Below are 26,997 nucleotides of genomic sequence, written 5' to 3'. Positions count from 1 at the left end.
TACTCTGCGTCTCACAAAGACACGGCGGTTGGAACACAAAATCTCAAATTTGGACTCATCAGACCAAAGGACAGTTTTCCACCAGTCTAATGTCCATTGCTCATATTTCTTTGCCCAAGCAAAACCCTTCTTCTTATTGGTGTCTTTTAGTAGTGGTTTCTTGGGCATCCTCTTTTCCTCCTCCGCTTACGCTCTTCCTCCTCCACCTCCTCTCTTCCTCCTCCTCCCCTTCCTCTCCTTCTCTCTGCCCCCTCTCTTCCTCTCCTCTTGTCCTCTGCCTCCTCCTCTCCTCTCCTCCACTTCCTCTCCTTCTCTCTGCACCCTCTCTTCCTCTCCTCTCATCCTCTGCCTCCTCCTCTCCTCTCCTCCTCTCTTCCTCCTCCACCTCCCCTTCCTCTCCTCCACCTCCTCTGCCTCCTCTCGGCCACCTCTGCCTCATCTCTTCCTCCTCCTCCACTTCCTCTCTTCCGTCTCCTCTCTTCCTCCTCCGCTTCCTCTCCTCTCTTCCTCTCTGCCTCTTCTCTTCCTCTCCTCCTCTGCTTCCTCTCCTCTCTTCCTCTCTGCCTCCTCTCTTCCATCTCCTCTCTTCCTCCTCCGCTTCCTCTTTTCCTCTCTGCCTCCTCTCCTCTTCCTCCGCCCCTCTATTTCTCCTCCACTTCCTCTCCTCCTCACAGTAAACAAACACACAGTAGCTTGATAGAGACCCTGGGTCAAGCCCAGTCAGAGGCTGGGTCAGAGAGAATGAGGACCCTGGGTCAAGCCCAGTCAGAGGCTGGATCAGGGAGATGGGGAGGACCCTGGGTCAAGCCCAGTCAGAGGCTGGGTCAGGGAGAATGAGGACCCTGGGTCAAGCCCAGTCAGAGGCTGGGTCAGGGAGAATGAGGACCCTGGGTCAAGCCCAGTCAGAGGCTGGATCAGGGAGATGGAGGACCCTGGGTCAAGCCCAGTCAGAGGCTGGGTCAGGGAGATGGAGGTCCCTGGGTCAAGTCCAGTCAGAGGCTGGTTCAGGGAGACCTCTGTCTAGAGGATACACAGGTCAACATGCAGTAGTCTTTCTAGAGGACACAGGTCAACATGCAGTAGTCTGTCTGGAGGACACAGGACAACATGCAGTAGTCTGTCTAGAGGACACACAGGTCAACATGCAGTAGTCTGTCTGGAGGATACACAGGTCAACATGCAGTAGTCTGTCTGGAGGATACAGGTCAACATGCAGTAGTCTGTCTAGAGGACACAGGTCAACATGCAGTAGTCTGTCTGGAGGATACAGGTCAACATGCAGTAGTCTGTCTAGAGGACACACAGGTCAACATGCAGTAGTCTGTCTAGAGGACACAGGTCAACATGCAGTAGTCTGTCTGGAGGATACAGGTCAACATGCAGTAGTCTGTCTAGAGGACACACAGGTCAACATGCAGTAGTCTGTCTGGAGGACACAGGTCAACATGCAGTAGTCTGTCTAGAGGACACAGGTCAACATGCAGTAGTCTGTCTGGAGGACACAGGTCAACATGCAGAAGTTTGTCTAGAGGACACACAGGTCAACATGCAGTAGTCTGTCTGGAGGACACACAGGTCAGCATGCAGTAGTCTGTCTAGAGGATACAGGTCAACATGCAGTAGTCTGTCTGGAGGACACACAGGCCAACATGCAGTAGTCTGTCTAGAGGACACAGGTCAACATGCAGTAGTCTGTCTAGAGGATACAGGTCAACATGCAGTAGTCTGTCTAGAGGATACAGGTCAACATGCAGTAGTCTGTCTGGAGGATACAGGTCAACATGCAGTAGTCTGTCTAGAGGACACAGGTCAACATGCAGTAGTCTGTCTAGAGGACACAGGTCAACATGCAGTAGTCTGTCTGGAGGATACAGGTCAACATGCAGTAGTCTGTCTAGAGGACACAGGTCAACATGCAGTAGTCTGTCTAGAGGACACAGGTCAACATGCAGTAGTCTGTCTAGAGGATATAGGTCAACATGCAGTAGTCTGTCTAGAGGATATAGGTCAACATGCAGTAGTCTGTCTAGAGGACACAGGTCAACATGCAGTAGTCTGTCTAGAGGACATAGGTCAACATGCAGTAGTCTGTCTAGAGGACACAGGTCAACATGCAGTAGTCTGTCTAGAGGACACAGGTCAACATGCAGTAGTCTGTCTAGAGGACACAGGTCAACATGCAGTAGTCTGTCTAGAGGACACAGGTCAACATGCAGTAGTCTGTCTAGAGGACACAGGTCAACATGCAGTAGTCTGTCTGGAGGACACAGGTCAACATGCAGTAGTCTGTCTAGAGGACACAGGTCAACATGCAGTAGTCTGTCTAGAGGACACAGGTCAACATGCAGTAGTCTGTCTGGAGGACACAGGTCAACATGCAGTAGTCTGTCTAGAGGACACAGGTCAACATGCAGTAGTCTGTCTAGAGGAAAGTGGAAAAGAACAGAATGTTCTGAGCTCTAATGTCTTCCCCTTCTGCTCCTCTTCTAGCCTCTCTTCCTCCTCCACTTCCTCTCTTCCTCCTTCACTTCCTCTCTTCCTCCTTCACTTCCTCTCTTCCTCCTCTAACTCCTCACAGTAAACAAACACACTGTAGCTTGACTGTCGGTCCTGGCTGATTGTCCTTGGGTCATGGTTTAATACTGGATCCTGGCCCGTCAGTCCTGGCTGATTGTCCTTGGGTCATGGTTTAATACTGGATCCTGGGCCGTCAGTCCTGGCTGATTGTCCTTGGGTCATGGTTTAATACTGGATCCTGGCCCGTCGGTCCTGGCTGATTGTCCTTGGGTCATGGTTTAATACTGGATCCTGGCCCATCAGTCCTGGCTGATTGTCCTTGGGTCATGGTTTAATACTGGATCCTGGCCTGTCAGTCCTGGCTGATTTTCCTTGGGTCATGGCTTAATACTGGATCCTGGCCCGTCAGTCCTGGCTGATTTCACTTGGGTCATGTTTTAATAGTGGATCCTGGCCCGTCGGTCCTGGCTGATTGTCCTTGGGTCATGGTTTAATACTGGATCCTGGCCCGTCAGTCCTGGCTGATTTTCCTTGGGTCATGGTTTAATACTGGATCGTGGCCCATCCATCCTGGCTGATTGTCCTTGGGTCATGGTTTAATACTGGATCCTGGCCTGTCAGTCCTGGCTGATTTTCCTTGGGTCATGGCTTAATACTGGATCCTGGCACGTCAGTCCTGGCTGATTGTCCTTGGGTCATGGTTTAATACTGGATCCTGGCCCGTCAGTCCTGGCTGATTTTCCTTGGGTCATGGTTTAATACTGGATCCTGGCACGTCAGTCCTGGCTGATTGTCCTTGGGTCATGGTTTAATACTGGATCCTGGCCCGTCAGTCCTGGCTGATTGTCCTTGGGTCATGATTTAATACTGGATCCTGGCCCGGGAAAACTGTTCTGTGTGTTTACTCGTGGATCATAGGAGGTCCCAAATGGCACCCTATTGCCTAATACTCTGGTCAGAAGTCAAGTACTATATCAGTGGAGGCTGCTGAGGGGAGGACGGCTCATAATAGTGTCTGGGAGAGAATGGAATGGCATCAAACACATAGAAACCATGTGTTTTATAGCATTACCACGAGCCTGTCTTCCCCCAACTAAGATGCCACCAACTTCCTGTGCTATAAAGGGAACATGGTGCCATTTGGGATGCTAGGTGCTTTATGAAACACAAGGGTGATGAAACATACAGGTAGAGGTCGTAAACCAGAGGGAGAGGAGGCTGTGTTGGAGGACAAGGGTGATGAAACACACAGCTAGAGGTAGTAAACTAGGGAGAGGAGGCTGTGTTGGAGGACAAGGGTGATGAAACACACAGCTAGAGGTCGTAAACCAGAGGGAGAGGAGGCTGTGTTGGAGGACAAGGGTGATGAAACACACAGCTAGAGGTAGTTAACTAGGGAGAGGAGGCTGTGTTGGAGGACAAGGGTGATGAAACACACAGCTAGAGGTAGTAAACTTGGGAGAGGAGGCTGTGTTGGAGCACAAGGGTGATTAAACACACAGCTAGATGTAGTAAACTAGGGAGAGGAGGCTGTATTGGAGCACAAGGGTGATTAAACACACAGCTAGAGGTAGTAAACTAGGGAGAGGAGGCTGTGTTGGAGGACAAGGGTGATGAAACACACAGCTAGAGGTAGTAAACTAGGGAGAGGAGGCTGTATTGGAGCACAAGGGTGATGAAACACACAGCTAGAGGTAGTAAACTAGGGAGAGGAGGCTGTGTTGGAGGACAAGGGTGATGAAACACACAGCTAGAGGTAGTAAACTAGGGAGAGGAGGCTGTATTGGAGCACAAGGGTGATGAAACACACAGCTAGAGGTAGTAAACTAGGGAGAGGAGGCTGTGTACCCAATAGAGTAGGGTTTCCCCTGGGTGCACGTTCAGTTTTTTTCCCAGCGCTACACAGCTGATTCAAATGATTAAAGCTTGATGATGAGTTGGTTATTTGAATCAGTTGTGTATTGCTGGGGAAACCCCCCAAAACGAGCACCAAGGAGGGGACCCAAGGACCGAGTTCAGAAACCCTGCGATAGAGGATTAACGCCTTGATCACACTGAGCGCAATAAAGTACGAAGCGTCATCTGGATATGTGTGCACCAAAAGTTCAACATTCACCTTCTGCTACCATTTCTGTCCAGCCGTCAACGCATACAGTTTCACGCATACGTCACCGTGCGCGCAACAAAGAACGCACTGCAGGGTAAACGCAACGTTCCATTGGACACGAAGGTACTTACTAAATAATGCCTAACACTGTCGGTGTGATCAAGGCGGAAACAAATTAAACTAAGACCCATGCAGTATTTATTTTTAGGGATTTTAAAATGTAATTGTATTCCTGGACTTTTCACAAGTACCACGATATGCGTTGTATATGGTTGCCAGTGTAAAGAGAGTAATGCTACTTTCAGAATAGTTTTTTCTTTCAGAATCAGAAGTGGTTACAGAACCTCTGTTACTAAGTGACACCCAAACCTGCTTGGCAGGCCTTGCTGTTATTATGAAAGGAGAAGCGGAGTCCCTAGTTATGAAAGGGTGACGGGAAGTGTCCTTTTTCTGAAGCTGGAGACATTATTAGGTGTCGCCTTTTGCCCAATCTCATAAGGCTCAAGACTACTAAAGAGAAGTTAACATCGTTTTTGAATATCTTTTAGCCGGTAATCCCATCCGCGACATGCACGCACACAGGGAGATGAACAGTGATTACCCCACAGGTGGGCAAAGCCCCGGTGAAAAAGAGACGGAACCACCACCGGCAAACGCTGCAATCGACATGTATCATCAAAGTCCTGCGGCGTCACGACTGTCAAGTAGTCTACTGACGCTGCCTAAAGAGTTACCGGCATTCTGTGCGTCCAACCACGGCATGCTCGTGATGAACCCGGGGTTGCTGAATTCACGGGCCGGTTCTCCTGATTATTCGGAGACATGCATCGATAATCTTAACAATAAACGGAAGAAACATGCGATCCAAACAAGGCAGGAACGCTTCGCAGGTTCCGGAACCGGTGAGTTGGTTTTGTAACAATGTTACAGTACAATCACTGTCACTGTCAGTCAGAAACATGGTGTCTCTATTCTTATCGATCCAAGACGTAATGCTAAAGTTTGAAATGTTCTCTTACTGATTTAAAGATGGGCATCTTGGAAAGATGTAACTTCGATATCTTAGCAAATTCGGGGGGTGGCCCCGATTGGGACTCGAAATCGGGTCAAATCAAAACCCGTTACGCAAAGAGGTCCAAACCTCTTGACGAGGTCGTTAAGTGTTGGGTTCATGTCACTACAATATAATTAATTGCGCTGTTGAGAGAAGCGAAGCTGGTAACATTTCTTTGGGCTGACACTACTCTAAAAGCATCATTAGAAAATGCAACAAAGATATGATTAATGTCCAGTGGTATTGTATCAGGGGTAATCTCCTTTAAACTATAAGAATATTATATATACATAAATGCCTCCATGTATGCAAGTTGGGAATGTTTGTTCCACAAATTCCAAACGTCAATCATTTAACCCCCAGAGCGCTTGCATTACTCCAAAGGCTCTCCTCCGCTTTTCACACGGCAACTGCAGGCTTTTGCTCCAGCCCTACTCTAACACCAGGAGCTGGGTTCATAGATTTGGGTCAGGTATGTTAGAGAAGGAGAAACAGCAGACATCCATCCAGCACAGCCTCTGATTTGAAAAGGCTACCCCTGGTTCTCTATCTCACCTTTGCGTGTGGAGGCTTCTGGCCCTGCACCAACATACCTGAACGTCATTTACATAGCTGCTGTTTCTCCAGTTCACCAGTAGGTGACAGTAGAACCCATGTTTTCACACTGACTCATTCCAATGACCTTGTAGTGCAGCTGTTGAAAAGCACAGCGCTACCACGCTTCTCCACACGGTTACACACACATACTGGACACACACACACACAACACGGCAGGAGTAAGAAACGCACACACAGTGAATCTGCTGAGGATACGATAGCTCCAGTCTGGTAAGTTAACGTTTCAACAGTAGCCTGTCAACCAGGATTCTAACCATGTTTTTAAAGAACGTTTCAACAGTAGCCTGTCAACCAGGATTCTAACCATGTTTTTAAAGAACGTTTCAACAGTAGCCTGTCTACCAGGATTCTAACCATGATTTAAAGAACGTTTCAACAGTAGCCTGTCTACCAGGATTCTAACCATGTTTTAAAGAACGTTTCAACAGTAGCCTGTCTACCAGGATTCTAACCATGTTTTTAAAGAACGTTTCAACAGTAGCCTGTCAACCAGGATTCTAACCATGTTTTTGAAGTTGAACCTCTTCTACTGTTGGTCCGTTGCTCAACTCTCTTTCATTTTCTCGATCTTTTTCATGGCTCTGGAACAGTTATGTAATAATAGCAAACTGTTTTATTCTCTCTCTCTCTCTGGGGCTTGTGGGTAAGATTGTTGTATGTTGTTTGATGTACAGTGGTTTGTGAAAGTATTCACCCCCTTGACATTTTTCCTATTTTGTTGCCTTATAACCTGGAATTAAAATAGATTTTGGGGGAGGGTTGTAAAATCACTTTGATTTACACAACATGCCTACCACTTTGAAGATGCAACATTTTTTGGGTGAAAGAAATAAGACTGAACTGGAGCGTGCACCCAGGATAGATTGAACCCATTAATGACAACACTGTTGTAGGTTCTGCCCCTTTATGGTGTGGCCGACCTAACTAACTTAATTCATCATTTTAGCCACGAGCAAATCCCTTCCATGATCTAGTAGATGTCTAGATCACCCAGTGGAAACGCTGTAGGAGGCTGATCTGGTAGATGTCTAGATCACCCAGTGGAAACGCTGTAGGAGGCTGATCTGGTAGATGTCTAGATCACCCAGTGGAAACGCTGTAGGAGGCTGATCGGGTAGATGTCTAGATCACCCAGTGGAAACGCTGTAGGAGGCTGATCTGGCATATGTCTAGATCACCCAGTGGAAACGCTGTAGGAGGCTGATCTGGTAGATGTCTAGATCACCCAGTGGAAACGCTGTAGGAGGCTGATCTGGTAGATGTCTAGATCACCCAGTGGAAACGCTGTAGGAGGCTGATCTGGTAGATGTCTAGATCACCCAGTGGAAACGCTGTAGGAGGCTGATCTGGTAGATGTCTAGGTCACCCAGTGCAAACGCTGTAGGAGGCTGATCGGGTAGATGTCTAGATCACCCAGTGGAAACGCTGTAGGAGGCTGATCTGGTAGATGTCTAGGTCACCCAGTGCAAACGCTGTAGGAGGCTGATCTGGTAGATGTCTAGATCACCCAGTGGAAACGCTGTAGGAGGCTGATCTGGCCCGTTTGTAGAACAACGAGACCAGAGGTTACAATTGAAGGTTTTGGAGACCATTAAAACCATTTGAATGTCACAACTATACCCATCCCAGTAGAGACCTGCTAGCTGGGTTACTGGGCCCGTCCCTCACCGTGCTCCAGTAGAGACCTGCTAGCTGGGTTACTGGGCCCGTCCCTCACGTGCTCCAGTAGAGACCTGCTACCTGCGTTACTGGGTTGACACCCAGCCTCCTGTTGGCTCTGGTCCTTTTATCGAGGGCTATGTAACAGTTGAGTAATCAGAACATATGGTTCCCTCCCAGTTAGTACCAGGCCTGTTCAAGCCTGCCTGTTTAACCAGAACTAGGCGATGGCACACCATGTCTGTGTATCTGAGGCAGCTGTTGTGTAATATAGTAGAGGATTAGCTGTGTTTAAATACATCTGTAGAGGTTATGTTTTGGAAACCTGTATTATAGAATGGTGGTGTGTGTTTGATTTCAGAAGACATTCCCAGCGGTGTTCTATTCTGGAATTCTACAGCGTAGCCGGAATGTTTTGTAGACAATGGATGGAACAGCTAAGACATCCTTCTTAAAATGACATCCCGTTCTCTGTAGGGATGAGACCTGGTGTGAGATGGACGGACCTGCTACGACCTCTAGGTTGTATGATTGTAGAGTGGCTTTGGGAACTGTTGAGTATCTCTCACGTCACGTGTCATTACAAAAAACATTGAGTTCTGTGTGGGCAGTCAAGCAGTATCAGTGTTAACCATCATTTATATAGCCAGCCAATGTTTGGTCCTAAGGGTCTACTCTAGCTATAACTAGGGTCTAGTGGTATAGATGGGTGTATTTATATCTAGGGCCTAGTGGTATAGATGGGTCTAGTCTAGTGGTATAGATGGGTCTAGTCTAGTGGTATAGATGGGTGTAGTCTAGTTATATCTAGAGTCTAGTGGTGTAGTCTAGTTATATCTATGGCCTAGTGGTATAGATGGGTGTAGTTATATTTAGGGTCTAGTGGTATAGATGGGTGTAGTCTAGTTATATCTAGGGCCTAGTGGTATAGATGGGTGTAGTCTAGTTATATCTAGGGCCTAGTGGTATAGATGGGTCTAGTCTAGTTATATCTAGGGCCTAGTGGTATAGATGGGTCTAGTCTAGTTATATCTAGGGTCTAGTGGTATAGATGGGTCTAGTCTAGTGGTATAGATGGGTCTAGTCTAGTGGTATAGATGGGTGTAGTCTAGTTAGATGGGTCTAGTGGTGTAGTCTAGTTGTATAGATGGGTGTAGTCTAGTTATATCTAGGGCCTAGTGGTATAGATGGGTCTAGTCTAGTTATATCTAGGGCCTAGTGGTATAGATGGGTCTAGTCTAGTTATATCTAGGGTCTAGTGGTATAGATGGGTCTAGTCTAGTGGTATAGATGGGTGTAGTCTAGTTAGATGGGTCTAGTGGTGTAGTCTAGTTGTATAGATGGGTGTAGTCTAGTGGTATAGATGGGTCTAGTGGTATAGATGGGTGTAATCTAGTTATATCTAGGGCCTAGTTGTATAGATGGGTGTAGTCTAGTTCGATGGGTCTAGTGGTGTAGTCTAGTTGTATAGATGGGTGTAGTCTAGTGGTATAGATGGGTGTAGTCTAATTATATCTAGGTCCTAGTGGTATAGATGGGTCTAGTTATATCTAGGTCCTAGTGGTATAGATGGGTGTAGTCTAGTTATATCTAGGGTCTAGTGGTATAGATGGGTGTAGTCTAGTTATATCTAGGTCCTAGTGGTATAGATGGGTCTAGTCTAATGGTATAGATGGGTCTAGTCTAATGGTATAGATGGGTGTAGTCTAATGGTATAGATGGGTGTAGTCTAGTTATATCTAGGGTCTAGTGGTATAGATGGGTCTAGTCTAGTATTATCTAGGTCCTAGTTGTATAGATGGGTGTAGTCTAGTTAGATGGGTCTAGTGGTCTAGTCTAGTGGTATAGATGGGTGTAGTCTAGTTATATCTAGGGTCTAGTGGTGTAGTCTAGTTATATCTAGGGCCTAGTTGTATAGATGGGTGTAGTCTAGTGGTATAGATGGGTGTAGTCTAGTGGTATAGATGGTTGTAGTCTAGTGGTATAGATGGGTGTAGTCTAGTTATATCTAGGTCCTAGTTGTATAGATGGGTCTAGTGGTATAGATGGGTGTAGTCTAGTTAGATGGGTCTAGTGGTGTCGTCTAGTTGTATAGATGGGTGTGTTCTAGTGGTATAGATGGGTGTAGTCTAGTTCGATGGGTCTAGTTATATCTAGGTCCTAGTGGTATAGATGGGTGTAGTCTAGTTATATCTAGGTCCTAGTTGTATAGATGGGTGTAGTCTAGTGGTATAGATGGGTCTAGTTATATCTGGGTGTAGTCTAGTTATATCTAGGTCCTAGTTGTATAGATGGGTGGTGTCTAGTGGTATAGATGGGTCTAGTGGTATAGATGGGTGTAGTCTAGTTAGATGGGTCTAGTGGTGTTGTATAGATGGGTGTAGTCTAGTGGTATAGATGGGTGTAGTCTAGTTAGATGGGTCTAGTTATATCTAGGTCCTAGTGGTATAGATGGGTGTAGTCTAGTGGTATAGATGGGTCTAGTTATATCTGGGTGTAGTCTAGTGGTATAGATGGGTGTAGTCTAGTTATATCTAGGTCCTAGTTGTATAGATGGGTGGTGTCTAGTGGTATAGATGGGTCTAGTTATATCTGGGTGTAGTCTAGTGGTATAGATGGGTGTAGTCTAGTTATATCTGGGTGTAGTCTAGTGGTATAGATAGGTCTAGTTATATCTAGAGGAAAAAGGGGGATTCTTGCAAGCTGAAAAACATCATGTTGTGGGGGTGGCATCATCATGTTGTGGGGGTGGCATCATCATGTTGTGGGGGTGGCATCATCATGTTGTGGGGGTGGCATCATCATGTTGTGGGGGTGGCATCATCATGTTGTGGGGGTGGCAGCATCATGTTGTGGGGGTGGCAGCATCATGTTGTGGGGGTGGCAGCATCATGTTGTGGGGGTGCTGCTGCAGGAGGGACTGGTGCACCTCACAAAATAGATGGCATCATGAGGTAGGAAAATTATGTGGATATATTGAAGCAACATCTCAAGACATCAGTCAGGAAGTTAAAGCTTGGTCGCAAATGGGTCTTCCAAATGGACAATGACCATACTTCCAAAGTTGTGGCAAAATGGCTTAATTAAGGACATCAAAGTCGATGTATTGGATTGGCCATCACAAAGCCCTGACCTCAATCCTATCAAAAATATGTGGGCAGAATGGAAAAAGCATGTGCGAGAAAGGAGGCCTACAAACCTGACTCAGTTACACCAGCTCTGTCAGGAGGAATGGGCCAAAATTCACCCAACTTATTGTGGGGAGCTTGTGGAAGGATACCTGAAACGTTTGATCCAAGTTAAACAATTTAAAGGCAATGCTACCAAATACTAATTGAGTGTATGTAAACTTCTGACCCACTGGGAATGTGATGAAAGAAATAAAAGCTGAAATAAATCATTCTCTCTACTATTATTCTGACATTTCACATTCTTAAAATAAAGTGGTGATCCTTACTGACCTAAGACAGGGATTTTTACAGGATTAAATGTCAGGAATTGTGGAAAAACTGAGTTTAAATGTATTTGGCTAAGGTGTATGTAAACTTCTGACTTCAACTGTGTGTGTATGTATATATATATATATATATATATGAGTTAATTGGTCTATTAATTTCTAATATTAGGGCCAAGTGGTATAGAAATGACATGAGCAGGTAAGCCAGTGGAAAGATGTCTGGCATTTGAGTGAAGGACACACAGGTATGTACTCTCTCTCACAGACACACACACCGTACACACACACACAGTACACACACACCGTCTCAGAGAGATGTTCACTCAGACAGTGTCACTTTATCCATGCGTGACACATTGACATTTCCACCCTGGCAGTGTACTGTGTGTTCCATCCCCTCTGCTTCTCTGATGTACCCTTCTCACACCGTCTGTCTGCTCTGATGTGTCTGTCCTGTCCTGTCCTGTCCTGTCCTGTCCTGTCCGTCCGTCCGTCTGTCTGTCTACTGCTCTGATATGCCTCTGTCTGTCTGTCTGTCTGTCTGTCTACTGCTCTGATATGCCTCTGTCTGTCTGTCTGTCTGTCTACTGCTCTGATATGCCTCTGTCTGTCTACTATGCCTCTGTCTGTCTGTCTGTCTACTGCTCTGATATGCCTCCTGTCTGTCTGTCTACTGCTCTGATATGCCTCCTGTCTGTCTGTCTGTCTGTCTGTCTGTCTGTCTGTCTGTCTACTGCTCTGATATGCCTCTGTCTGTCTGTCTGTCTGTCTGTCTGTCTGTCTGTCTGTCTGTCTGTCTGTCTACTGCTCTGATATGCCTCTGTCTGTCTGTCTGTCTGTCTGTCTACTGCTCTGATCTTCTCTCCGTTAACACATGACATGTATACAAATGAAAAATCCAGACAGTCATTGAAGTAGGTCAATGTGTCCCAGTCCCAAATCAATCCCTAGTCCTATACACTCTGGGCTGGTTTCCCAGTCCCAAATCAATCCCTAGTCCTATACACTCTGGGCTGGTTTCCCAGTCCCAAATCAATCCCTAGTCCTATACACTCTGGGCTGGTTTCCCAGTCCCAAATCAATCCCTAGTCCTATACACTCTGGGCTGGTTTCCCAGTCCCAAATCAATCCCTAGTCCTATACACTCTGGGCTGGTTTCCCAGTCCCAAATCAATCCCTAGTCCTATACACTCTGGGCTGGTTTCCCAGTCCCAAATCAATCCCTAGTCCTATACACTCTGGGCTGGTTTCCCAGTCCCAAATCAATCCCTAGTCCTATACACTCTGGGCTGGTTTCCCAGTCCCATATTAAACCTAGTACTGGACTTAAAGGCCCAATGAAGCTGTTATTATTCTAATATCAAATCCTTTCTGGCTAACAGTTAAGTTCCTTACTGTAATAAGGAACATTTGCACTAACATACTCACGCACATTCGCACACACATTCACGCACAATGTCCTGCTACCCAGCCGACAAAGATTAGGGGAATCCGTGAGACTTACTCCCCATCCCAATCCTCCCTCAAGATAGGACAGTTAGACATGATAGGAGAGGATAGGACAGTTAGACATGATAGGAGAGGATAGGACAGTTAGACATGATAGGAGAGGATAGGACAGTCAGACATGATAGGAGAGGATAGGACAGTTAGACATGATAGGAGAGGTAGATAGGAGAGGATAGGACAGTTAGACAGGATAGGACAGTTAGACAGGATATGAGAGGTAGATAGGAGAGGATAGGATAGGACAGTTGGATATGATAGGACAGGTAGATGGACATGATAGGACAGGTAGATAGGAGAGGATAGGACAGTTGGATATGATAGGAAAGGAGAGGACAGTTAGACATGATAGGACCGTTAGATAGGAGAGGATAGGACAGTTAGACGTGATAGGAGAGGGTGGGACAGTTGGACACGATAGGACAGTTAGACGTGATAGGAGAGGGTGGGACAGTTGGACACGATAGGACAGTTAGACATGATAGGAGAGGATAGGACAGTTAGACACGATAGGACAGTTAAACATGATAGAGGATTGGACAGTTGGATAGGACAGTTACACATGAGAGGATAGGACAGTTGGATATGATAGGCGAGGATTGGACAGTTAGACATGATAGGACAGTTAGACATGATAGGACAGTTACACATCATAGGAGAGGATAGGACAGTTACACATGATAGGACAGTTAGACATGAGAGGATAGGACAGTTAGACATGATAAGAGAGGATAGGACAGTTAGACATGATAGGACAGTTAGATAGGAGAGGATAGGACAGTTGGATATGATAGGAGAGGATAGGACAGTTAGATATGATAGGAGAGGATAGGACTGTTAGACATGATAGGAGAGGATAGGACAGTTGCACATGAAAGGATAGGACAGTTAGATATGATAGGAGAGGATAGAACAGTTAGACACGATAGGACAGTTAAACATGATAGGAGAGGATTGGACAGTTGGATAGGACAGTTACACATGAGAGGATATGACAGTTAGATATGATAGGAGAGGATTGGACAGTTAGACACGATAGGAGAGGATTGGACAGTTAGACACGATAGGAGAGGATTGGACAGTTAGACACGATAGGAGAGGATTGGACAGTTAGACATGATAGGAGAGGATTGGACAGTTAGACATAATAGGAGAGGATAGGACAGTTAGACATAATAGGAGAGGATAGGACAGTTACACATGATAGGACAGTTAGACATAATAGGAGAGGATAGGACAGGTCGACATGATAGGAGAGGATAGGACAGGTCGACATGATAGGAAAGGGTATGACATTTAGACAGGAGAGGAGAGGATTGGACAGTTAGACATGATAGGAGAGGATAGGACAGTTACACATGAGAGGACAGTTAGACATGATAGGAGAGGACAGTTACACGTGAGAGGAGAGGGTAGGACAGTAAGACATGATAGGAGAGGATAGGTCAGTTAGACATAATAGGAGAGGATAGGACAGTTGGACATGATAGGACAGTTGGACATGATAGGACAGTTGGACATGATAGGACAGTTGGACATGATAGGACAGTTGGACATGATAGGAGAGGACAGTTAGACATGATAGGATAGGACAGTTAGACATGATAGGATAGGACAGTTAGACATGATAGGATAGGACAGTTAGACATGATAGGAAAGGATAGGACAGTTAGACATGATAGGAAAGGATAGGACAGTTAGACATGATAGGATAGGATAGGACAGTTAGACATGATAGGATAGGATAGGACAGTGACACAATATGAAGTGGAAAAAATACATTTCTGAAATGCTTGAATAAATGTGTTTTTCCTACGTCATCTGTGGTCAGGAAAATGAGCAGATACAACGGGTCTGTGGACATCTCATGTCACCGTTCTGTCTCTGGACGTATTGAGGAACTGTGTGTGACGCTGAGGTGGCTGTTGGCTAAGGACTGGCATTGATTCCACTAACACTATTATCATGAACCAAACCACAAACCCTGTGTGGTGAAATAACCCTCCCTACGTCTACGTCTGTTTATACAACAACGCACCCTGTGTGTGTGAATCAGCGGTTGAGATTGTGTAGCTTTATATCCTGTCCCCAAGCACATGATCTGTGGTGACGCCTCATATGGACTGCTGCCCTCACTCCCTCCTAATCTCTCTCTCTCTCTGTCTATCTCACACCCCTTCCATTCCCTCCCTCCCTTCCCTCTTTCTGTTCTCCCTCCCTCCCTCCCTCCCGCCCGCCCGCCCTCCTTCCCTCCCTCCCTATGGGTTATAAGGTGTAGTGAACATTGAGCTCACTCAGAAACACACTGAGTACGTCTCTCACACACTCGGCGAGAGACAAGACACCAAGTGTTTATCAACCGTTGAGCAACATTTTACTGACAGTTCTTTCTCAAGACTGTCAGTCAGATACACACGGAAGCAAGAGACTGATGGAAACTATGGGTGAGCATGACTGTGGTATCTCTATTAAACTCGTGTTAGCAGGTTTATATTGGTCGTTGTAATGGGAAAGGCTCTCTTACGTCTGAGGTGACTTGTTGCAGATGGGGATTATCTGACAGTGAATTAAAAGGAAAACCCAGTACACTGCACTTGCAAGGACCACTGGTGTTTATTGAACTGATTGAGCTACTGGATGTTGTCATGTAGTAGATTAATTCTCCTTCATATTGTTGTGAATATCCTCATGTTTAGGCAGAACGGGTCGTCTGATGTTTTCTGAAGTTGTAGTGTGATGTTTTCTTAAGTTGTAGTGTGATCCTTGTTTGGTTGAGAGAGGAGTTGTTGGGGGAGGGGTGTTCTATTTCACCCAATAAGGTCAGACTTTGGGGGTCGGAGACTGGGGGTCAGAGACTAGAGGTCGGAGACTAGGGATCCTGTTGATAAATATCCATATGATGCATGTGGTTCATTTGTCGGAGACTGGGGGTCGAAGACTAGAGGTCGGAGACTGGGGGTCGGAGACTGGGGGTCGGAGACTGGGGGTCGGAGACTATGGGTCGGAGACTGGGGGTCGGAGACTAGGGGTCAGAGACTAGGGATCCTGTTGATAAATATCCATATGATGCATGTGGTTCATTTGTCAGCGACCGACACACACACTGAACATGAGGACCGACGTGCAGTATTTGTTTAAGAGCAAAACCTTTATCCCATCACTGTGTCTGACCTGGTTACCATAGCTCTGGTTCAAACCATGCACCTGGTCATCACACCCTGGTAAACAGCCATGTCCTGGTCTCAGAGCAACAGATAGGGACATGTGGTGTGTCCTCAGGACTTATGGGCCAGTATGAGATCCTCAGGACCTATGGGCCAGTATGAGATCGTCAGGACATATGGGCCAGTATGAGATCGTCAGGACATATGGGCCAGTATGAGATCGTCAGGACATATGGGCCAGTATGAGATCCTCAGGACATATGGGCCAGTATGAGATCCTCAGGACATATGGGCCAGTTTGAGATCCTCAGGACATATGGGCCAGTTTGAGATCCTCAGGACCTATGGGCCAGTATGAGATCCTCAGGACCTATGGGCCAGTATGAGATCCTCGGGACCTATGGGCCAGTATGAGATCCTCGGGACCTATGGGCCAGTATGAGATCCTCAGGACATATGGGCCAGTATGAGATCCTCAGGACATATGGGCCAGTATGAGATCCTCAGGACATATGGGCCAGTATGAGATCCTCAGGACCTATGGGCCAGTATGAGATCCTCAGGACATATGGGCCAGTATGAGATCCTCAGGACATATGGGCCAGTATGAGATCCTCAGGACATATGGGCCAGTATGAGATCCTCAGGACATATGGGCCAGTATGAGATCCTCAGGACATATGGGCCAGTATGAGATCCTCAGGACATATGGGCCAGTATGAGATCCTCAGGACCTATGGGCCAGTATGAGATCCTCAGGACATATGGGCCAGTATGAGATCCTCAGGACATATGGGCCAGTATGAGATCCTCAGGACATATGGGCCAGTATGAGATCCTCAGGACCTATGGGCCAGTATGAGATCCTCAGGACATATGGACCAGTATGAGATCCTCAGGACATATGGGCCAGTATGAGATCCTCAGGACATATGGGCCAGTATGAGATCCTCAGGACATATGGGCCAGTATGAGATCCTCAGGACATATGGGCCAGTATGAGATCCTCAGGACATATGGGCCAGTATGAGATCCTCAGGACCTATGGGCCAGTATGAGATCCTCAGGACATATGGGCCAGTATGAGATCCTCAGGACATATGGGCCAGTATGAGATCCTCAGGACATATGGGCCAGTATGAGATCCTCAGGACCTATGGGCCAGTATGAGATCCTCAGGACATATGGGCCAGTATGAGATCCTCAGGACATATGGGCCAGTATGAGATCCTCAGGACATATGGGCCAGTATGAGATCCTCAGGACATATGGGCCAGTATGAGATCCTCAGGACATATGGGCCAGTATGAGATCCTCAGGACATATGGGCCAGTATGAGATCCTCAGGACATATGGGCCAGTATGAGATCCTCAGGACATATGGGCCAGTATGAGATCCTCAGGACATATGGGCCAGTATGAGATCCTCAGGACATATGGGCCAGTATGAGATCCTCAGGACATATGGGCCAGTATGAGATCCTCAGGACCTATGGGCCAGTATGAGATCCTCAGGACCTATGGGCCAGTATGAGATCCTCAGGACCTATGGGCCAGTATGAGATCCTCAGGACATATGGGCCAGTATGAGATCCTCAGGACATATGGGCCAGTATGAGATCCTCAGGACATATGGGCCAGTATGAGATCCTCAGGACATATGGGCCAGTATGAGATCCTCAGGACATATGGGCCAGTATGAGATCCTCAGGACATATGGGCCAGTATGAGATCCTCAGGACATATGGGCCAGTATGAGATCCTCAGGACATATGGGCCCGTATGAGATCCTCAGGACATATGGGCCCGTATGAGATCCTCAGGACATATGGGCCAGTATGAGATCCTCAGGACATATGGGCCAGTATGAGATCCTCAGGACATATGGGCCAGTATGAGATCCTCAGGACATATGGGCCAGTATGAGATCCTCAGGACATATGGGCCAGTATGAGATCCTCAGGACATATGGGCCAGTATGAGATCCTCAGGAATCAGCAATAGAACAAACAGCAGATAGTAAAACTGCTGACCACTGACTGTTTCTGGATGGCTATTGGTCTTGGCACAGAGATGAGGTTTTAGTGGTAATGTCAACAAAAGGTCTGTTTGTTGCTTAGTAACCTACCTAATAGTTTTAGGTTTTGATTTACTCATACATTCTTTTTTATTTAACTTTATTTAACTTGGCAACTTGAGAGCTGGGAGATGTAGTCCTTTATAAACTGAGCCTTACTGGTTAATGTGAGAGCTGGGAGATGTAGTCCTTCATAAACTGAGCCTTACTGGTTCATGTGAGAGCTGGGAGATGTAGTCCTTCTATAAACTCAGCCTTACTGGATCATGTGAGAGCTGGGAGATGTAGTCCTTTATAAACTGAGCCTTACTGGTTAATGTGAGAGCTGAGAGATGTAGTCCTTTATAAACTGAGCCTTACTGGTTAATGTGAGAGCTGGGAGATGTAGTCCTTTATAAACTGAGCCTTACTGGTTCATGTGAGAGCTGGGAGATGTAGTCCTTTATAAACTGAGCATTACTGGTTCATGTGAGAGCTGGGAGATGTAGTCCTTCATAAACTGAGCATTACTGGTTCATGTGAGAGCTGGGAGATGTAGTCCTTTATAAACTGAGCCTTACTGGTTAATGTGAGAGCTGGGAGATGTAGTCCTTCGTAAACTGAGCCTTACTTGTTCATGTGAGAGCTGGGAGATGTAGTCCTTTATAAACTGAGCCTTACTGGTTGTGTCCAGAGAGGGCAAAAAGAGGAACACGCAGTCAGCTGACAGTCATGTTTATCTCACAGGATACTGTTGTCCATGCGCTCACACACACACACACACACACACACACACACACACACACACACACACACACACACACACACACACACACTACAAACTGGGCTGTAGGGTCACTGGTGCATGTGACTAGTTGAGAGTAAAGAGGAACTGGCACACAAACTGACAGGAGAGAAATAAATAGTACACACACACACACACATATATTGACCGACTGAAAGTGGAGCGAAACTGAGCCAAAAGAACACACACACTTTGGAGGAAGGAAACACACATATACACTGAAACCAGAGATGACACACACACACACACACTATGGAGGAAGGAGACACACATACAGTGCCTTGCGAAAGTATTCGGCCCCCTTGAACTTTGCGACCTTTTGCCACATTTCAGGCTTCACACATAAAGATATAAAACTGTGTTTTTTTTTGTGAAGAATCAACAACAAGTGGGACACAATCATGAAGTGGAACGACATTTATTGGATATTTCAAACTTTTTTAACAAATCAAAAACTGAAAAATTGGGCGTGCAAAATTATTCAGCCCCTTTAAGTTAATACTTCGTAGCGCCACCTTTTGCTGCGATTACAGCTGTAAGTCGCTTGGGGTATGTCTCTATCAGTTTTGCACATCGAGAGACTGACATTTTTTCCCATTCCTCCTTGCAAAACAGCTCGAGCTCAGTGAGGTTGGATGGAGAGCATTTGTGAACAGCAGTTTTCAGTTCTTTCCACGGATTCTCGATTGGATTCAGGTCTGGACTTTGACTTGGCCATTCTAACACCTGTATATGTTTATTTTTGAACCATTCCATTGTAGATTTTGCTTTATGTTTTGGATCATTTTCTTGTTGGAAGACAAATCTCTGTCCCAGTCTCAGGTCTTTTGCAGACTCCATCAGGTTCTCTTCCAGAATGGTCCTGTATTTGGCTCCATCCATCTTCCCATCAATTTTAACCATCTTCCCTGTCCCTGCTGAAGAAAAGCAGGCCCAAACCATGATGCTGCCACCACCATGTTTGACAGTGGGGATGGTGTGTTCAGGGTGATGAGCTGTGTTTTTACGCCAAACATAACGTTTTGCATTGTTGCCAAAAATTTCTATTTTGGTTTAATCTGACCAGAGCACCTTCTTCCACATGTTTGGTCTCCCAGGTGGCTTGTGGCAAACTTTAAACGACACTTTTTATGGATATCTTTAAGAAATTGCTTTCTTCTTGCCACTCTTCCATAAAGGCCAGATTTGTGCAATATACGACTGATTGTTGTCCTATGGACAGAGTCTCCCACCTCAGCTGTAGATCTCTGCAGTTCATCCAGAGTGATCATGGGCCTCTTGGCTGCATCTCTCAGTCTTCTCCTTGTATGAGCTGAAAGTTTAGAGGGACGGCCAGGTCTAGGTAGATTTGCAGTGGTCTGATACTCCTTCCATTTCAATATTATCGCTTGCACAGTGCTCCTTGGGATGTTTAAAGCTTGGGAAATCTTTTTGTATCCAAATCCGGCTTTAAACTTCTTCACAACAGTATCTCGGACCTGCCTGGGGTGTTCCTTGTTCTTCATGATGCTCTCTGCGCTTTTAACGGACCTCTGAGACTATCACAGTGCAGGTGCATTTATACGGAGACTTGATTACACACAGGTGGATTGTATTTATCATCATTAGTCATTTAGGTCAACATTGGATCATTCAGAGATCCTCACTGAACTTCTGGAGAGAGTTTGCTGCACTGAAAGTAAAGGGGCTGAATAATTTTGCACGCCCAAGTCTTCAGTTTTTGATTTGTTAAAAAAGTTTGAAATATCCAATAAATGTCGTTCCACTTCATGATTGTGTCCCACTTGTTGTTGATTCTTCACAAAAAAATACAGTTTTATATCTTTATGTTTGAAGCCTGAAATGTGGCAAAAGGTCGCAAAGTTCAAGGGGGCCGAATACTTTCGCATGGCACTGTATACACTGAAACCAGAGATGACACACACACTCACTTATAGCACACAGAGCTACTGTTGTCCCAGGACAAGGTAAGGCACATCAGCCAGCTGTGGCCGTCAGAACCAGCTAACAAGCAGTCTTTCTGTATCCACACAAACTGAACCACACAATTTGCCTTGCAAACACACACACCGTCCGATAGTTCACCCATAGATGTCCTATTCAGATAGTTTTCTATGAAAAACACACACCGTTCCGGTAGTCCACCCATAGATGTCCTATTCAGATAGTTTTCTATGAAAAACACACACCGTTCCGGTAGTCCACCCATAGATGTCCTATTCAGATAGTGTTTTTCATAGAAAACTTTCTGGGGCGAAAACAAAAAGGCCTTTGGTTGTCAATATTTTCTGTGTTCCAAGTCAAATGATGAGTCAATAGGTGACCTTTTACCCCTTCACCTGGCAACAACCCCAATCTCACCTTTGAACTTACTCCTGATTGACCAAGGGGATTAGGTTAGTTGGATCCTCCCTGAATTGAGAGAGAGGATACATGTCACCTTTAAGCACAGATCTAGGATCAGCTTTCCCAAATCCTTAACCATAAAGGGCTGGAGGGAAAACTGACCTAAGATCAGTGTGTAGGGAAACGCTGGTGTTGCTACAGCAGTAGACATGGATCAGTACAACACTAGGCCCTGTTAGTGTGAGGAACCAGGCACGTGGGGAGTGAGGCCCAGGGTTCGCAGGACTTCTCCCTAGAGACGGACACCTATTTCTGGGATGGAATCAACCTCAGGCTACCCTTGTTGGCCCTTTGTGTGGTTCTATGTTGTGGGGATCACTGAGAGTTGTGGTTAAAATAGTTTGGGACTTGGTATTGGATTAAAGTGTTCTGTGAAATATAATGTTATTGTTGTAACTCATCTCCCTACACCCTCTCTCTGTCTCTCTCCAGTCTGTTCAATGGGCAGTGGTGCCAGTAGACTCTACAGCTCCCTGGCCCAGACACTAGTCAGCACCAGCACCACTACCACCCCCCTGGCCCAGACCCTAGTCAGCACCAGCACCACTACCACCCCCCTGGCCCAGACCCTAGTCAGCACCAGCACCACTACCACCCCCCTGGCCCAGACCCTAGTCAGCACCAGCACCACTACCACCCCCCTGGCCCAGACCCTAGTCAGCACCAGCACCACTACCACCCTGCTGGCCCATCACCAGGACCCCCAGCACCCCTCCCCCTCACAGGGGTGTCACTCTCCCCCGGGGGGGCACCCCCTGGAGCTGCTGAGGGAGTGTGAGGAGGCTCTACGGGACAGGCCTCCTCGCCTCCTTAGAGCCTTCATCTGCCCCGGGGAGGGAGAGGTGGACAGGGAGGAAGTGGACAACGATGCCACCCAGAGGACCATCAGAGTTATGCAGTGGAACATACTGGCTCAAGGTAAATATGGTGTTTTATTGGAGCCTTTCTTTAGCAAACATAGTCATGAACGTTTCATCTCATTCAGGGCCATTAAATGGTATATTATTGCTCATATTAATTGGCATCGAGGACAGTGAGATGGATGGATGGACGGACTGACAGATGAATTCTCTCTCCCTCCAGCTCTAGGTGAAGGTATGGACAGTTTCGTCAACTGTCCCCTGGAAGCCCTGAACTGGGCGGAGCGTAAATACCTCATCCTAGAAGAGATCCTCACCTACCGACCTCACATCCTGTGTCTACAGGAAGTCGACCACTACTACGACACCTTCCAGCCAATCCTGGCCAGCCTGGGTTACCGCGGCAACTTCTGCCCCAAGCCCTGGTCTCCGTGTTTGGATGTGGAGGGCAACAACGGTCCGGATGGATGTGCTCTGTTCTACGATGAAGCCCGGTTGGACTTGGTGGATAGTGTGAATGTCCGGCTGTGTGCCCTTTTCACACCCACCAACCAGGTCTGTAAAACTATGCCAGTTGAACTGTCCTTCCTTCCTTGAAGTAAATCACTGGTCTGACAACGTCTGGCCCTAATAGGACGGAAACTCTGATTTACAAGCACGTCGATTACCTCAAGGAATGAAGGATTCCGATAGGATCCTATTTTATTACAGGCAAGAGAGGTCAGAGGTCAACCCTCCTCCTGGATAGCCACTGTTAGTATAGATTGTTAAAAATACAGACTGGAACGTAAACCCTTAAGTGTTTTATGCATTTGTCTTCCCTACAGGTGGCGGTCGTCACGACGCTACGTTGCAGGGTGACAGGCCGGCGGCTGTGTGTTGCCGTGACGCACCTCAAAGCCCGGAGCGGCTGGGAATGCCTCCGTAGTGCCCAGGGTTCCGACCTTCTCCGGAACCTCGCCACCCTCACCCAATCACCGGGGGGTCCTTCGGATCCCATCGGCGTCGCCCCAGACACCCCTCTCCTCGTCTGCGGCGACTTCAACGCTGTGCCTTCCGAGGATGTCTACCAGCGTTTCGCCTCGTCACCGTTGATCCTTGACTCCGCCTATAAACAGTTAAGCCGGGACGGGCTTTCAGAACCGGCCTACACCACGTGGAAGATCCGGCCGACGGGAGAGTGTTGCACCACATTGGATTATATCTGGTACTCTAGAGAAGCTTTCAGTGTGGACGCCGTATTGGATATGCCTACAGAGGAACAGATTGGCCCCAACAGGCTTCCGTCTTACAGCTACCCCTCCGATCACCTCTCGCTGGTGTGTGACTTCAGCTTTAAAAAGCAGCAGGAGGAGTGAAGAGGATCACATGGACACTTGATTGACAATTCGAGGGATGGAGGGAACAGAACGAGATATGGAGGGGACAGAAGTGCCACTGTCCCTCCGAGTCCGAACCCATCTCTCTGGGGTATGATGACTGGAGAACAGGAGGAGGGAAGTAGGGAGGAGACAACCCGCTTGGTGTGAGCTTACTTTTCAGAAGTCATGTTATCGATTTTAAACACTCAATGAAGGAGAGACCGAGAGGAATGGACTGGACAGACTGCTGACACTAGGCTCTATGGTTCCTGTCTACAGTAGAGGTGCTGTTGTTGTACCTCTGACACTGTGATGATTGGACTGGACAGACTGCTGAAACTAGGCTCTATGGTTCCTGTCTACAGTAGAGGTGCTGTTGTTGTACCTCTGACACTGATGATTGCACCCTACCTGCTACTATTCAACTCTACTTGTCCTGGGCTGCTTCAGTTCAAGGGGTTAGCCGGCTAACTAGGAGTTAACTTGCCTAAATATTACAGTGCATTTTGGGAAGTATTCAGACACCTTGACTATTTTCTAAATGTGGTTACATTAGTCTTATTCTAAAATGTATTAAATTAATGTTTTTCATCAATCTTCACAATACACCACAATGGACAAAGCAAAAACAGTTTTTTTTAGCAATACTTTGCTATGGGCCTTGAAATTGAACTCAGGTGCATCCTGTTTCCATTGATCATCCTTGATGTTTCTACAACTTGATTGGAATCCACCTGTGGTAAATTCAATTGATTGGACATGATTTGGAAAGGCACACACCTGTCTCTATAAAGGTCCCGCAGTTGACAGTGCATGACAATGGAATTGTCCGTAGAGCTCCGAGACAGGGTTGTGTCGTGGTTCAGATCTGGGGAAGGGGGGTACCAAAACATTTCTGCACTATTGAAGGTCCCCAAGTAAACAGTGGCCTCCATCATTCTTAAATGGAAGAAGTTTGGAACCACCAAGACTCTTCCCAGAACTGGCTGCCCGGCCAAACTGAGCAATCGGGGGAGAAGGGCCTTGGTCAGGGAGGTGACCAAGAACCTGATGGTCACTCTGACAGAGCTCCTCTGTGGAGATGGGAGAACCTTCCAGAAGGACAATCATCTCTGCAGCACTCCACCAATCAGGCCTTTATGGTAGAGTGACCAGGTGGAAGCCACTCCTCAGTAAAAGGCACAGCCCGTTTGCCTAAAGGACTCTAACCATGATAACCAAGATTGAACTCTTTGGCATGAATGCCAAGTGTCATGTCTGGAGGAAACCTGACACCATCCCTATGGTAAAGCATGGTGGTGGCAGCATCACGCTGTGGGGATGTTTCCCAGTGGCAGGGACTGGGAGTCAGGATGGAGTCAAAGATTAACAGAAAGTACAGACTGATCCTTGATGAACCTGCTCCAGAGCACACAGGACCTCAGACTGGGGGCGAAGGTTCACCTTCCAACACGACAACGCAGGAGTTGCTTCGGGACAAGTCTCTGTCCTTGAGTGGTCCGGCCAGAGCCCGGACTTGAACCTGATCGGACATCTTTGGAAAGACCTGAAAATATCTGTGCAGCGACGCTCCCCATCCAACCTGAGAGCTTGAAAGGAACTTCCCAAATACAGCTGTGACCAGCTTGTAGTGTCATACTCAAGAACACTTGAGGCTGTATACTTATGGAAATGTTTTAGCTTTGTCATTACGAGGTATTGTGGGTGTAGATTGATGAAAAATTATTACATTCTAAAAGGAATCTGTAACAAAATGTGGGGAAAGTAAAGGTCTGAATACGTGTTAAACATGTTCATCAGCACAGCATTTCCTCAACTGCAGAGGGGGATCTTGCTCTTACTGTGTGTGTGTGTTTGTCATTTTCTGGTCTAATACTGGTCAGGTGTGTCATTAATGCCTACTGATACTTGTGCCATGTCCAGTACAAAAACGTTATTGAACATAGAAATACCACTAAATAGAGCCAATGTGATTCCTTACTGTATACGTCAGAGATGAGCGTTTGTTCTAAATAGCATATTTCTATCTGAACGTACCCCTAAGGTACATGTAATTTGTAATATAAACAAACTTCCAGTAGTGTGTCTCTACATTGTATGGGCGGCCCCAGTAGGAAACTAAACCATATCCCTGGCATGGTGCCACATACTACCAACTGACCCAGTTATTTCCAGTCCATGAGCATCAGTCCCAGGACAGTAGTTTATGTGCAATAAAATAATCTGCCCTTCTTTTCTGCCTCTGTGGTGTTCTACACATGATAAATCACTTCCTACCTCACCAGTTGAAATGCCATCCAATGTCCCCTGGTGGTAAGCTGTGGAACTACAGTTATCACCAGCATGTGAAATGTGGACATTAACTACGACATAGTGACGTCTGCTGTGTGTCCCTGATGGGGATGGAACCTAGAACCCTGATTAAATGGTTCCGGAGCTACTAAACTTCTGTACTTCGTCTACACACATTGAATTACAACTAAGTCCATTGCAGTCACTCTACACCAACCAGCTGAGCGATTGAAACCAGTCTGTTGCCTCCCGTTCAACTGGTTCTGGTTAAACCCTGAATGGGACTGGTTCGAAACAATCCCTGCAACCAAAGGGTTACTAGTTGTCGTCAGCTACGTTGTATTTCACTGCATGTTGGTTGGAACAGGTCCCAGAGAGAAGGGTTCCCGGTGGTGTGTGGATCACCTCTAACACGGCCCATGTCGGTTGGAACAGGTCCCAGAGAGAAGGGTTCCCGGTGGTGTGGATCACCTCTCTAACACGGCCCATGTTGGTTGGAACAGGTCCCAGAGAGAAGGGTTCCCGATGGTGTGGATCACCTCTCTAACACGGCCCATGTCGGTTGGAACAGGTCCCAGAGAGAAGGGTTCCCGGTGGTGTGTGGATCACCTCTCTAACACGGCCCATGTTGGTTGGAACAGGTCCCAGAGAGAAGGGTTCCCGATGGTGTGTGGATCACCTCTAACATGGCCCATGTCGGTTGGAACAGGTCCCAGAGAGAAGGGTTCCCGGTGGTGTGGATCACCTCTCTAACACGGCCCATGTCGGTTGGAACAGGTCCCAGAGAGAAGGGTTCCCGGTGGTGTGTGGATCACCTCTAACACGGCCCATGTCTGAGCGAACAACAGGTGTGTGGATCACCTCTAACACGGCCCATGTCTGAGCCAACAACAGCATTTACCACAAATGCAGAAACATCACCTTTGGAAAAGCATAATTTAATTTAAACAAAAGACAAAACAGAAAGTTGTTTAATTCAAAATGTTTTTTTTTTTATATTTCAGTAAAATCTACTTGAATACACTTTGAAACAAGAGTACAACAAAATAGAATATACTTCAAATGTTGAATATACAAAGTAGTTCAGTCCGAACAGCTTTCTCCCTCTTCATACGACTAAGAAAAGCAGAAACTG

At 46.7% G+C, this 26,997-nt stretch overlaps 1 protein-coding gene across 3 annotated transcripts; it reads left to right on the top strand.

The window, feature by feature from the left end:
• Nucleotides 1-4,563: 4,563 nt before the first annotated feature.
• LOC109887460 (nocturnin) lies at nucleotides 4,564-25,803 on the top strand. 3 transcript variants are annotated; one of them, XM_031814853.1, is made up of 4 exons: nucleotides 4,564-5,526; nucleotides 21,782-22,267; nucleotides 22,433-22,764; nucleotides 23,037-25,803. In XM_031814853.1, exons 1-4 carry the CDS (start codon nucleotides 5,193-5,195, stop codon nucleotides 23,565-23,567), a joined length of 1,683 nt encoding a protein of 560 aa, XP_031670713.1. In that variant the 5' UTR covers nucleotides 4,564-5,192; the 3' UTR covers nucleotides 23,568-25,803. The 3 variants fall into 3 exon arrangements, with proteins under 3 accessions (XP_031670713.1, XP_031670716.1, XP_031670715.1); XM_031814856.1 differs by lacking the exon at nucleotides 4,564-5,526 and adding an exon at nucleotides 6,381-6,506; XM_031814855.1 differs by lacking the exon at nucleotides 4,564-5,526 and adding an exon at nucleotides 15,205-15,362.
• The last annotated feature ends 1,194 nt before the right edge of the window (nucleotides 25,804-26,997 follow it).

The sequence above is a fragment of the Oncorhynchus kisutch genome, unplaced genomic scaffold, assembly GCF_002021735.2.
Source record: "Oncorhynchus kisutch isolate 150728-3 unplaced genomic scaffold, Okis_V2 Okis07a-Okis12b_hom, whole genome shotgun sequence".
Classification (NCBI taxonomy): domain Eukaryota; kingdom Metazoa; phylum Chordata; class Actinopteri; order Salmoniformes; family Salmonidae; genus Oncorhynchus; species Oncorhynchus kisutch.
The sequence above is the reverse complement of the archived record's forward strand: the minus strand, read 5'-3'. Positions and strand labels throughout refer to the sequence as shown.